The sequence below is a fragment of the Lutjanus erythropterus genome, chromosome 18 (genome assembly GCF_056507025.1).
Source record: "Lutjanus erythropterus isolate fLutEry1 chromosome 18, fLutEry1.hap2, whole genome shotgun sequence".
Lineage (NCBI taxonomy): Eukaryota > Metazoa > Chordata > Actinopteri > Lutjaniformes > Lutjanidae > Lutjanus > Lutjanus erythropterus.
The window spans coordinates 7,824,315-7,838,986 of NC_139334.1; the positions used below are offsets into that span (position 1 = coordinate 7,824,315).

The 14,672-nt window shown below is 40.8% G+C and overlaps 1 protein-coding gene and 1 non-coding gene across 3 annotated transcripts in view; both read left to right on the forward strand.

The window, feature by feature from the left end:
• Positions 1 to 14,672, forward strand: part of arhgef10 (Rho guanine nucleotide exchange factor (GEF) 10) — a 60,825-nt gene that overhangs the window by 30,343 nt on the left and 15,810 nt on the right. For both annotated transcript variants that reach the window (XM_084741973.1, XM_084741974.1), the window contains 7 exons: positions 4,375 to 4,490; positions 6,534 to 6,661; positions 7,983 to 8,083; positions 8,417 to 8,538; positions 10,198 to 10,284; positions 11,251 to 11,477; positions 11,808 to 11,965. In XM_084741973.1, coding sequence (XP_084598099.1) covers positions 4,375 to 4,490; positions 6,534 to 6,661; positions 7,983 to 8,083; positions 8,417 to 8,538; positions 10,198 to 10,284; positions 11,251 to 11,477; positions 11,808 to 11,965 — 939 coding nt within the window. The remainder of the gene's footprint in view (positions 1 to 4,374; positions 4,491 to 6,533; positions 6,662 to 7,982; positions 8,084 to 8,416; positions 8,539 to 10,197; positions 10,285 to 11,250; positions 11,478 to 11,807; positions 11,966 to 14,672) is intronic.
• Positions 9,701 to 9,774, forward strand: trnai-aau (transfer RNA isoleucine (anticodon AAU)). The gene has a single exon. It is a non-coding gene; the product is annotated as a tRNA-Ile (tRNA).

A 14,672-nucleotide genomic window follows, 5' to 3' on the forward strand; every position in this document is an offset into this window, starting at 1 on the left:
CTGGACTGGACTTTTAAAGACATTTCTAAAATGGTGTCAGCCCTGTGCAGACCATCCAGCCACTGACTGTGTATTTTTTTCCTTCTGCAATCCTCTGGTCTGCTGCTGGCTGCCGAGTCCAATGATTTCAGTCTTTCCACTGGGTTCTCCCCTGTCACAGACAGCTGCTCAGCCACTTTAAAAGGCCCAGATCAGACAAACAAGAGGCGTATGGCTTTGTGGTCACGGCACTGCCGTTTTTATTCTAGGATTTCTGTGTGTGTGTGTGTGTGTGTGTGTGTGTGTGTGTGTGTGTGTGTGTGTGTGTGTGTGTACCGAGGTAATGGTAGTGCATATTGCTGCGCTGATAAGTGCTTTGATACTGTATTATCTCTGGATTCTGTATTCAAGCTGAGGTCAAAGGCTTTCTCTTTCAGTTGCCAATGGTAGCGAGCTAGAATCACCACTACTGAAATGCACACTGCACTCACACTCGGTCCAATCTGTCTCTGTCCCTCTAATCTAATGTCTGTAATACAGTTACATAATGTTCAGCCTTTTGCAGCCAGGTGTCATAGTGTCACATTTATATGTTAGAGACGCCTCATGTTTTGTAGCATACAGGCCACCTAACATGTTTGATTACTGTCCAGGATGCATTTCAACCCTCGTGCACAAGATATAACAACTGTTAATGAAATGAAAAGAAAAACTGATAGATCAGATTATTTGAAGTGGGGTTTTATGAGGTACTTCTCCATGGTCAGTGTACTGCCTACAGTAGATGGCAGTCAGCACACCATAGTTTGGAGGAGCAGAGAGGATTACCAGTATGGAAGCTGACCAATGTACTGCTGTGGACGGGGTCAACTGCAAAACATATTTTAGTCACTTAAAAAGGTCGAACAGGAAACTATGGTCATGTAAGCCAATTATTGCTCTCTCTAGCTCAACCAGATTTCTTTTGGCAAAACATTTTTTACCATGAAGAGCATGAGTTTGCTGGTCTCCCACTGCCTTGTTTTGACTTTTTTGAATCCAAATTGACATCCGTTAAAATACAGCAGTTCTACCCTGTTCAGCTACACGAAGTTCATGCAGGAGGCATGGCTTGTAACTGATCATAGATGATGTATGTGCATGCTACATAAATAGGTGTTTACATACATGCACCTTCCTGTCAGCCCACCTCATCTTCTTATCCTGAAAATATCAAAGGCTGAATTTCACTTCAACTCCCTTTTTTATCTTTCTTTTATACGCTTTTCCCTTTACCTCCACTTACCCCACATTTAATGCGCTCTACACTGCACCCATCTCCTGCCAGGCCACCTGTCTCCCTCTCTCCTACATGAGTATGTAACAGATGGCACAGACAGACCTGAGTAACATCTGCTCTGACTGTAGGGTTTTTCTTGGGATGCAACTGACAGACAGGTTCACAGCCTCGTCTTAATCCAATGTGATGATACATATGTATCTGCAAGCTGCGTGTGAGTCTCAATGTATTGTTTTGTTCTTACAGAGAGGGACTGGCAGTTTTGGAAGTTGGCTTTGTGATTATATGATTTGGCCACAGTGCTTTAAAAAACTGGTAATTCCCTTCACAGGACTGAATTATTGTATTAGTCAACAATGACTTGTTGACCTTTACTCAGTTCCCTCGCTCTGAATTAGTTATCCCTCAGCCAAATTCAACTCTGTGTGTGTGTTTGGGAATGCATGTGTGCATACAAATGTGCGCATTGTCCAGGAACTTTTAACAAGTGGAAACGATTGTTTTTCAGCCCACTGTGTTCAGCCAGAAAGCCGCTCGGTGACTAGCCTGCTCGAAGGCAATGAAAAGACTTTCCAGCGTATGATGTCACCTCTTTGCGTGTCTCTCAGCTTAGTTCATCTCTTCTCCACTCTGGTGCATAGCAATCAGACCACCGTGCAGACTGGTCATTTCAATTTATGTTTTCCTGCTGCTTACAGTCAATATGTAATTTGTAGATATACTGTTTGTTTTTAGGACGTGTGTAATTGCTGGAATGACTGGCATGATTCCTGTGATGCTTCCAGGCCTGTCTTGTTTGGGAACTCGTGGCATTTGGCACTCTCACAAAGAGCCATTCAGGAAGCTGGACCTGAGTTGAAATGGGTTACACAGTGCCCGTTTTGTCTGTGGGAACGATCAATTCAGTGCTGGTAGAATCCTATTCTTCCTTGAAGCTTATTACTTGTACTATTAAAAATAACTAATCGATTAATCAAGGGAATAATCTGTCTGTTATTTCCTTGATTAATCGATTAGTTGTTCGGTCTATAAAATCTCAGAAAATGGTGAAAAAATGTTGATTAGTCTTTCTCTGTGTCCAAGATAACATTCTCAAATGTCTTGCTTTGTCCTCAACACTAAGATATTCTGTTTTCTGTCATAGAAACCAGAAAATATTCACATTTAAGAAGCTGGAATCAGAGAAGTGTCACTTTTTTTCTTAAAGAATTACTCAAAGCATGGAACCGATTATCAAAATAGTTTGCAATTAATTTAATAGTTGATAACTATCGATGAATCATTGCAGCTCTAGTCTTAACATAGCACTCTGTTATATAATACTGACTATAAATGAACTCTTGTAGTTGCACTTGCAAGCATGAAAGGTTTATTCAGCATTTCCGCCCTGACCTGAATTCAACCCCCAGTGTATCAGCCTTCGCTGAGACAGATGAGCCATGAAAATTGCATACAGCCCCATCAGAGAAGGCAGACAGTTGAAATGAACACAAACATGGTAACAAAAGCACACAACACACTCCAGCAATCAATTTCTCATTTGATCTTAATGGATGAACACAGATGTACTGCAGGGTGGCTATGATTTGATCCACCGACATGCATAAAATACAGGATAGAAGGTCAGTGGCCATGAAAACATCAATAAAATCCAAAACCCATATACGACTGTAGGCCTGCTGTGTTCTGTGTGTCAGGCTGCTCATGCATGTGCAAGGACGACAAAGAATTTCTCAGTCTGCGAGCAGCCTCCTGTTTACAAACTCAGAGGGAGACATTTCAGAGTAAACGTCCCAGAGACCACCTACAAATGCGAATTCTGGCGATGCACTAACACGGGTAAAGTTTCACTCGAATGCCCAGTCAGCGAGACCTTCAGGAGAGGACAGGACTGGGTTACCATGGAGCTGGAGCACCAGGCCGACTCTGACTATTGTAGAAGAAGACGAAGAGGAGGAGAAGGAGAGAAAGGGGGAAGAGAAACTAGAATGGCAGGGGCAAACAAAGTCATTTTAGTGCCAAAGACTCTCATGCAGCTTAACTCTTTGTTCACCGATATAAGCTCTCAACTGCTAATGTAGTGTGCACTAAAGTGTTTTCAGTTAGGTTTTAATTTGAGTCCTGTCCTGTCCTGTTAATTGAGCCTTTTGATAAAATGACCTCGATAACTTTTCCGTTGATAATTTTGACCAACTGACAGGCGTTCCCTGTGCTCTGTACGAGCTATTCTTTATGATTGTCTTTATAATTTTGTGTGTTTGTGTGTGAGAGAGAGGGGGATAGAAAGGGAAAGGCCTGCCAGACCTTTGACAAGCTGCGTGGTCGTATACACACAAAGCAAGTCCTTGTTTCCTTTTGATACAGAACAGCAGCACAGTAACCGCTCTTATCACACCACATGGGATCATCAGGTTTGATATTTTGAGCTCAAGGGCAAAAGTGATGAAAGGCAAATACTAACTACACACCTACTGCAGCATACATAACAGGTATAGGAGATATACTGTATGATATATGCTGACATGCAAGAACAAAAACACAATGTTTGCATGGCCTCTGAAAGCAAACACGAGTTCTTATGAACCGGCGAGCACACTGGTGGGAAGCACTGCCACGTTTGCAGAGCTGTCACTCCTCTGTGTGGGAAACTGACTGATTGGCTTTTATTGATCTCTGTCTTTGTCAGTCCAATTCTAACTGCTTCTCTCATCACACTGACCTTATTCATTGCTACTTGTGTATCAGCCGCTAAGGTCTCAGCTCAGTTGCTGTCAAGCTGTATATCAGTCCTCTGTCCTCTGTAAAAAAAAAAAAAAACAGCCTTTTAGCTTCCCACTGGAAATTATTCAGACTCATTTAAAAGAGGGGTAACTATTTTTTGAAAAAAAAAAAAAAACTTAATACCTTTAATTAAATTCACTTCATATGTTATATGAGTCTGACACTACTGTTTGACTGGTTGATGCAGACATATTTCCATATATTGTCAAATGCACAATATGACCAGAGATTTGATCTGAAATGGTTTAAAAAGGCATTTATCATTTCATCTTGATTTTAAACAAAAAAAAATCTGCCCTTTTTAAAATATGTTGCTTTTGTGTGTTTCTGTTCAGACAAGCTGTACATGGGTCCTGGTCAGTTGTACCAAGATTTGCAGAACCTAATCCACGACCTCAGCCTGGTCAACCAGATCTCCAGCATGATCGGCAGCCTCAAAGGCAACTACCAGGTAATGTATGACTGCACGTCACACAAGCAGTGAGTTACAGTCACATCAGCCAAACTGATTAAAGTGCTGATACAGTCAACATTTCATTATATTTAATCCAGATAAACATGTCTGAGGGGGAATCAATATATGAAAATCAAGTAAAAAAAAAACTCCTCTAAAAGGTTATCATAAAGGTAAAGATTTAATACAATTCTTAAATCTTGAAACTTGATTTTACGTTATTTTGACTTAATATGAGACTTTGAATAGTTAAACTGTCTATTAATATTCTTGGAAGCTTGACAAAAGTTGACAAAGACAAATGTTCCTCCAGTGTGCCTCAGGACTAAAAATCACATTCATCGTGTTTCCCCTCAGATGTCCATAAGGGCTGGGCTGTTATGTAGACATATAGTGTTTAAGCTGCGTGGAATGCGCCAGCATGGGCAATTTGTCTCATGGAGACTAGGAGTCTCTTAAGTCTTGATTTGCACCATTCAAGCCTGTCATATCATGTGGCCACACACACACACAAGTCAGTCTGTGCTGTTGGGATGGAGGTTTAGTTTGCAGAGCACAGCATGACTGTGTGAGGCTGCGTTTGTGCTGTGCTGGTCGGTCTGTCAGAAGCGGAGTGGGAGGCAGAGTAACAGAGACGCTCACGGAGAGACATGTGTCCCAGAGATGGAGGGAGGGATGGAGAGATTGAAGAAGCAGGACTGAGACGTGTGAGCTGTACACTGCCAAGCACTTTCTTCAACACTAAATTTCATAACCTAAATGATGCTGACAGGATTCTAATAATAGATGTTTACTGAAACAGACTGGCTACAGGTCCTTAAATTCTGTTTGGGAAGGTCTTAAATATGGTCCAAAATTCACTCTGAGCACTTAATGTCTGTACATTTAATTTTCTGTGAAATTAATTAGATTAATTTGAATGCCTCTGTCATCCTGTGACAGTTTTTTAGGTTTTTGCCATGTGTGTTTGCAGTCTTTGTCCCCTGGTGACCACAAGGTGGATAGCATGGAGGAGCTAGCTAGTTAGCTAACACGCAAACACACCAGTTTATGTGGGTTTACTTGCAGCCTAATTTTAACCCTTTCTTCTGTGCTTCTCTTTAGCCGTTAATCTCCAGTGAGTCTCATTCATGTCATCAGCTTGAACCGATGATTTATATCGCTACGTTCCTTGCACGTTCCCTATTCAGAATATAAATATGAGGAGATTTTTGGCCGACTAGTGTGACGATATGACAATATATGTATATAGATATACATATATAAATATTTTAATATATATATATATATATCTTTATTCACAACAGTATTTTCACATTTGATATTTTTTTGTCTTGCAAAATTGGCCTTAAATTTGATTAAAAGGTGGCATTAAAAAGTCTTAAAAAGATACTTCAGGTATTTAGGAACCATGCATTGAAAGGTCAAGATATCCTTGTCAAATTACTAATGATACTGTAAGGTCAAATTTGTTGTGTGTAAGGGCAGGTCAGAAAAAATATACAGCACATATATATTTAATGTAATTAAGATGTTAAGTTTGGCAAGAGACTGCTACTGTAGTTGTTTTGATTATTTATCTGTACAGTATGTTTTGTCGATGTAGTTTGTGTTGATATTCAACAGTATTTCACACAGAAAAACACAGAAAAACTGCAGCCTCAGAAATGATAAACTCTGTATCAACAAAAATTCGATGTTATACATTTCCCAAAGGTAATGTATGCTGCAGGGCTATTGTATTGGATTGCTTTACAGTGACAGGTTTTTCTATCTGTGTCTCATTTCATGTAAATGACAATATAATTAGTATAATCTAACAACTGAAATGATACTAATTAAACTAAATAAATGTGGGCTATTGATGTTTAAATGCTCCAGAGTACATTTATTTCTCTCCTTCTCCCATTGTTGTGCCCATCCCTAAACCACTCTTTCTCTCCCACGCAATTCTTTGTTCCCACAATTTCATGACTCTCTTCTTCCGTCTCGCTCTCTCTACGTTTTTCCTTCCTATCCCTTCGATATCTGTGTGTACAGAATGTAAACCCCACAGTGGCCCAGGACTGGGTATCAGGTCTCCAGAGGCTGATACTGAAGAAAGAGGAGGAGATCAGGGCAGCTGACCGGTGTAGGATCCAACTCCAGCTGCCTGGCAAACAAGACAAGTTTGTGTTTTTCGCACACACCTCGTTAGCTTAGATTTTATACAGACAGCACATACAACAGTCCTTTGCCCCCCACCCTTCTCTTGTTTATCCTGCATTTGTGTTTATCCCTTTTTACCCTGCATTCTCAGTCTGAGAGAGTATTAGAGCACATTTGGATATTTGGATAAACAAGTTTCTCCACCAGCTCTAATCTGAGGCATGAATCTCAGGGGAGGAAATATTCATCAGCGTTTGCAAACCAAAGGCTACTCAGTGCTGCCGCAGCTGTTGCTGAGCACAAACGCTCATGTCACACATTTACACACACTATTATAGTCTGCACGTGGTCTCCCTGGGGTGCACCTTGTTTGGGATTTTTCACATTCTGTCTCTCTGGAACCACAACGGTCTTGTCCCTCTCTCTCTTTCTCTCTTTCACTTCCTCACTCCATCCTCATCCCTGCTGCACTTAGCTCATGAGATAATCCACGGGTATGTTTGGAAACACAGCTGTGCCTCTCTCATTCCTTCCCTGATCCCTCAATCGCAAAATACACAAAACACAACACTTCTCACCAGCAGTGACAGACAGACAGGACCCCACCACACACACATACACACATAACGTCTACACGAGCTGCTGGTTGAAACGTTAATTGACATTGACTTCTATCGCATTTCTGTCACACTCTTGTCTAGTCTGTCAGTGTTGAATAGGCAGACTGATGTGCCCCCTTCGGCTGAGATTCAACCCAGATAGAGAGTTTTTCATTTGACCCTATTGGCTATTTTAGTGTAAAGGATGCTAATAAGTGGACTGGTGTGCATGCAAGAATATTCAAACATTAACACGACTGCTTTGAGAAATGTAATTGCAAATTCAGGACCTAAGCTGCCGAAGTGTTTACACATCTCGCAGTACATTAATCATTCAGTACAGTCTTATTAAAGCATCTCTGATGTTTGGATCACAAACGCTGCCTGGCTCTGCATTTGAGTACTTTTTTAAACTCTATGTGATGATGTTTATATAGTAAGATGTTTGAACTTTTCTTCACTACAAAACGACCTCTTTAATTTATAGTACACTGGTGTTAAAGTGTGGCCGCATTGAACCTGTTTCGTAATGAACAGAAATTGCAATAATAAAAACAGAAAAGCAAAAACAAAGGTGCACAGTTAGTGTTATCACATAGAGCTTAAAAAATAAAAACAAAAACAGTTTGTCACAAAATACCTTCTGAAATGCACTGTATATATTTGCGATATAGATAACATTAACAGTATTCAGTATTTAAGGTTGGAATTTTCTTTTAATTTTCTTCCTCTCCATTTACAGGTCTGGTAAACCCACTTACTTTAGTGCAGTGTTCAACACTCTCAGCCCAGCCATCAAACAGTCATGGATCAGTAACTTGCAGATGGCTAAGCTGGCTCTAGGTACAGTACACTGCCTGGCTGTACACCTCCACTGTCTCAGTTGCACAGTTGTTTTTCCATTTCAACTGTGTATGCATGACTTTAGACAATATAACAGTTAACTTCATTGATTTCACTCTTGAATCCATTGTCTATGATTATCCAAATTACTACTGGGAAACATTATTGGCTAATAGTCGTTTGATCAACTACATATTAGGGACAAATGTAAAGAAATTAAAGCAATACCAAACAATACAAGATGATTATTTTTGTTTTTATTAGCTGAGGTTTAAAAGCCTGCTGCATACTGTACATTATTGAATCAAGTGTTACTTGTGTGTTTTACATCAGAGGAGGACAACCTGCAGGGCTGGTTCTTTGCAGAGGATGATGGGAATCAGATCAAAAAGCAGAAACACCCTCTCTTGCTTCGACAAATGCCCGTGGTCATGTCCAAACTACAGGAGTTCAAGGTGAGACATTTTTCTTTCATATAACGTTATGAACTGAAGACAAATAATTTGTGTGACGGGGCTGCTTAGCTTAGTTGGTTAGAGCATGGTGCTAATGATTGTTGCATTTTCGGTCTCCGTAGAGGCCACTGGTCACATTATAGCACAGACATGTGGCTGGTTTAGCATAAGATATCCATATTGAATGTCATGTCATTGCATGTCTTATACAACAGACATGCTCTCATTTTAATCAGTACAGCAGTCTCCACAAGCGCCATGTGTCTCTCATCCTGGTTGCCTTAAATGGGCGTAAATGCGTCCTCTATGTAGACTTCAAGCCTAGTTTTTCAGCCATACACTTGGAGTGGTCCACCACTTTGAGTGTCGTTCCAAACCAGGCGTGAACGTGTCTTTACATGAGCATGATGCTGATAAGATGTTATCGGTCTAGACAAGAGGTTAGACTACACTATGTAAGCATCTAACATCATCATTGATCTACAAATCTAACTGAAAAGTCCCACTATAAACCTTGTCATTGTATATTCTACCTCACAATAATGTAGCACTAAACAGGCTGATAAATATCACTTTGTCCTCTTTCACCCATCTCACTGAAAAAAAAATTGCAAATCCTTGCCAGCAATTTCTGATGTTTCTGTATGTAAATATTTCTTTTGGCTGGACATGACTAAATGATGCTAGTATGTGTTTGTTTGAACTTGTGTGTGTGAGTATGAGACTTCAGCTCGAGCTGTCAGAGCAAGAGTGGAAAACTGTCACACTGAAAACCTAGTTATATACACTTTTTAAATCTAGACTGATCACGGCCTGTTTCCATGTGGTCTTTTGCATTTGATGAGTTGCCTCAGTTTGGATGCAGCAGCCATATACTAACATCCAATATGTCTACACTGTTGGGAAAAGTAGTTTATCAATATAGATGTTATCTTAAATCAACTGTCTGAGTGTCCTTATCTTATTCTGTATAAATGTCATTCTTGCCTCTATGTTATTACATTTGTCTTCCAGCATTGACTGACCAAGTGGGTCACGAATCCTCTTCCACAGAGTCTGCCATGTCGCTCGACCATGTTTCTACAGTAGCCCAGAAAAGACAAACCAAACAATAGCTCTTTGCAACATAGCTTTGTACATGTCTTTGTCTCTCTGTGTGCATGGCCGGTTAGCTCAGTTGGTTAGAGCGTGGTGCTAATAACGCCAAGGTCGCGGGTTCGATCCCCGTACGGGCCATGAGATTTTGACATAACAAATTGTCATCATCTGAATAAAGTTGCGATAGATTTGATCCATGTTGTTGGACACTGGCTCAGTGTGACGGGAATGTGAGCTGTTTCTACATGACTGTCAGGTTCTTCTCACCGACATGTCAGTAGCTCTGCTGTACCTCTCAGCACTGACCAGCAAAGGACTAAATTGACTGTTGGAGTGTTTCTCCTAAATGCTGATTATTTCTGTAGGCTTTAACCCTTAACCTTAGAGATCCTTTCTTTTTTTTTTTTATCTTGACACTAATTAACAATAACTAGACACAAGAAACACTTATTTTATTTAAGCTGTAAATTCCTTCATGGGGGCTTGATTCAAGTACTCATCTGAGCTGTTTTGTAATCTTTCTTTACCCTCTCTTATTTCTTTCTTTCTGTTGTGTGGCAGGTGGAATGTGCTGTTCATAATCCAGAGCCCCACATCAACACAGAGAGCACAGCAGACACGCCTGTCGTGGGCCATGGCTGTGTTTGGGTGAGACTTTTTTCCTGCATTATTTAGAAAAGAAGCAGTGCGTTAGCTTAGATTTCAACTATTGTACAAAATAAGATTTTATTGTCAAGTTTATGGCTACCTTGGCTACCTCCAACAGTGTCTACTCGGAGCAAGGTGTAACACATTAATGGGCCTCAACTCTGAAATGAGTCCTGGGCTTGAGGATTTAGTTGAGTGTGTTGAGTGCCTTCAGCAAGTGTTTTATTCACAAATGGTCTCACAGTCCTTTTATTTTCAGCAGTTAACACTATTTAAACTTAACCACTTTTCTGTCAGCGAGACTGAGAGCTGCTTTTTTACAATAATGTGTCAGCAGAGCAGATGGTAATTTTTTTTAACTGTTTATTTTGTGAAATGTCTAATGCCCCCTTGAGAAAGACATCCAGGGTTTGAGAATTATTGTTTTAGTACTCAAATTTTTCTCAAAATAAACAATGACTGTCCTAAGCATGGTAATCACTGCTAATGTAGTCTTTTTGACAATCAGGGAAAACCTTGGGTCTGTTAAAGTTATAAACATCACTCAAGCTGGTTGTTTTTATAGTGAGGTAATATATAAACTGTCGCTGAAAGATGTTAAACTGAATTATAAAAAAAAGTTTCTAGATGTTAGTTGTTTTAACATAACTGAATGGAGATAAGTATTGGTCTCATAAGATTTTGCCTTCAGTTTGTCTTCAGTTTGCCACATGAACATTGATATGAACCCACACAATCCACCGTTGTTGGACTTCTTTTGTTTTCATCTACGTAATGAGGACCTCAGCCGTATTCTCCCAAGTGTTGTTTGCTTTCTTTTACTGTAACTGCGCTTTCTTGGCTGGATGTCTCTCAGACAGATGTTCAGTCTTAACAGGGCTGAATCATTGAGATACTGATAGTAATGCATTTACATAAACTAATGAAAGTATCCCTTAAACAAAAGGCTTCTTTGTCTTTGTCCAGGTTGCAAGTTGCACCAACCAGATGGGCCAGATCTCCATAGTGGCCATGCAGAACTCTAGCCCTAAGGTGACTGAATGTTTTAATGTAGAGTCCCGTATCCTCTGCATGGCCTACGTCCCTGCAGAGCAACCCCAGGAAAATGGCGAGAAGGTCCCTGAAAACAACAATTTCCCCACAGTGAAGGCCAGTGACACCCCCAGTGTCTGTCTGGGCATGGAGGAGGGCAGGTACAGCACACAGTGTACTTACGAAAGGGTGTCTGCAGGCCTTAAATATCTGAAAATATCTTCAAGTTACAAAATGTGAAACATTTAAAGTCAGTTGTACCCACACCATGCAATATGTATGGCACTGTGCACCTATGCATCAGTAAATAGTAAATATCAGGTTTTAGTCATACAAGTACATCAATAGTAAATGTCAGGATCAAAGAGCAGGGGTGTCTTTCTGCACTTTTCATTTCTTCATAAGTTTATTAGCAGTGTTAGATCGAGGTGTTTATCAAAGAAGATGGTATAAAGTTTAATTCTAATAATTTTATCTTCTGTCCTGTTTAGCATTATTGTGTATAAAAGCAGTCAACGGTCCAAGAAAGTACGTTTGCAGCATTTCTTCACCCCGGACAAGTCCACCGTCACCAGCTTGGTCTATAAGAAACATTGTCTGTACGCCGGCCTGGTCAGCGGGTCTGTGGCGGTCTACTCCAGATCACAAGGTGTGTGTTTTAGGAGGGGAGGGGCTTGTGAAGTTGTGTATCTCTTCTGTTATATTCTCAGAATTTTGCCTTCATAAAGTTTGTTGATACTCTTAAGTGGCTATAATTAGGATCAGAACGAGGTTAAATTGCTGTTATTGTGTGAAACAGAAAAGCATTCATGGAGTTAATTAGCTTTGGTTTTAAAACTGTCTGGGTTGACAGTGTTTCCTTAAATATTTAGTCTGCAGTAGGCCTGAATTTTGTAACCTCAACCATAATTAGCTAGTATGTACGTGAATAAGAACACTGTTGATGACTTGGTAATTTTGTTGTTAGATTTAGCGACTTTTAACACAGTTCTGCTGACACAATTTACCAAAAGCAGCTAGCACCATATCTGACTTCAATTACAGGCATAAAAAATTAATGTGCTAAGAAGAGATGTGCTACATTGGCACAACTAAACATCAGGCAACACTGAATGAAAGGGGTTATTCTGGGTAGAACATACGGAGAGATGTTGTTCTGAGGTCTGTCACCCCAGCTACTATTTTCTCTCTCTGATTCACCGTTAGTGCTGTTAGTGTGTAAGTCAGGGGCTCACTGTGTAGCTTGGGGTCAGGGGTCCCCCTCTCTGCTCTACGTTGAGGTTCTGTTTCCGTTTGCTCAGTTGTCTGGGAGAAGCCAATCTGTTAGCGGTGACCTATTTAATGTCTTCCCTCCCAGACAAGCACAGACACATTAGAGGAGAGGATCTGGGCTGCACTCTTCCCACAGTCTTTCACATTCTGTGTTTTGTTCCATTTCTTATTGGCTTTCATAAGAGGTGCAGAACAGAGGGTCTCTGAGCTTGCTCTTCTCCCTCCCTGTGAGTGAAGATAAGTGCATATTTCAGAACTTAGAGGGAACTGAATAATTGTAATTCTTGGCTGTCAAATATAAGTATCGGTGTCACTATCCTGTGATGCTGCCATCGCTAGAGGCGTGTTTTATTAACCTCAGAGACACATATTCATTCCTCTCCATGCCATCATATGACTCAAATAATATTTCTAACATCTCCAAGGAAGAACTGCTCAATAAGTGAAGCGTCCTTGCTCAATTTCTTGCTTGGTTGTTCAGCTATAGGGATATTTTGGATTGGTTGAAGTGGGTTGTATGAGATACTTAGATATAGATATCCAGTGCATTATCGGCAGTAGATGTCAGTCGTCACACCAGTACCCGTGTAGGAAGCAAAGCCATGTACTGCTGTGGACAGGGTCAGCAGCAAAACATTTTAACCAACCTAAAAAAAATCAATATCATTTTAAGTGTATGCTTACCTAGCTTCTGTACTGGTGCTCCTCTCTGCTTCTCCAAACTGGGGGCGTGCCGGCCGCCAACTACTGTATGTAATACCTCATGCAACACCACTTCAAATAATCTGAGCTATCCCTTTAAGTTGTTATGCAGAAGCAGGATCATATGGATGATTGCTCGAGGACAGAATCATGGGAGGGAAGCTAGTCATGCTCATTCCACAGTTAAGCTACAGTTTGCCTGGAGGAAACATACTGTATGTATGCAACCGTTCAGCAATGTTTACTGGGGTACTCATTAATCCTTGTTTTGATGCACATGTCACCTCTTTTTCCCCTTCAGTTATCAGGCCATAATAACTGAATGTTCCAACAGCTTCAGTAGCTGCTTGTCATCACCACTGTGTCAAATGAGTTCTCAGGAAGGAAATCCTGTCCCTAGATGCTCTTCAGTATGACTTGTAAGATTTCTTTCCGTCGACAGCTCTGTCACTGTCACTGGAACATGATGCCTAACGCTAAAATGATGACTCATCCTGCACAGTTTGGTAGGGAAACTGTTCCCCGCATCCCCGTTGTAATGCTGCTCGAGTACTTTGTCACAGTGAAAGGGTCTGCCTGTACTCCATTAGCATTTAAAGTAGACCTGCGGTTTACATTGCAGAGAAGAAAGAAAGCAGAACGAGGAGAAATGATCAGCTTATATTCTTTGATGTTAAACTGTCAGCTGATCAAAGGGGAAACACTCGCTGCGAGTAGTGGCGAGACATCTAAAACAATTGAACAGAATCCTGCATGGAAACGCTTTTCTGGTGTAGATCCAGTGTGTTTGAAGCTGGCCACTCAGCCTCATTCTGCCATGCTCGCTATTTCCTCTGTGACTGACTGTGTGAGACGGAGAAAGAGGGAGGCAATGATTCGGCAAAGGTCGCGCGTCATCGCCAGACAGTCAGAACATAAACTCTGTTCTCCTATCCTGCCGTCTTGTATTATTTATTTTTTCCTCCTGAGAATAGTGTGCGTTATTTGTTGCAGCTTTGTAATAAGAAGCAAAATCTAAAATTTCATCAGCGTTGACTGTCTGGTTGTGCGCTACTGTTTGTGCACATACACATTTGTTGCAGCTGACACTGACATGAAGGAATGCTGCAGCTTAAGAAGTGAGAGATGTGGGCAGACTTACATAAGACTGCAAGTTGGCACTCCTGTCATTTTTTTCTTTTTCTCCACTGATCCTTTCCTCTTTCATTTTCACGTTTTTTTTTTCTCCTCATGTGCAGTCACCTACACAGTATGATTATTACAATAATATACACAGGGCATTGCGGGAACACTAATCCCACCTTTAGTGGGAGATTACCCTCACTTCCCCAGTCATTACTGTACCTCTGAAAGAACGTCTCTCCCTGCGTGGCACCTCTGCC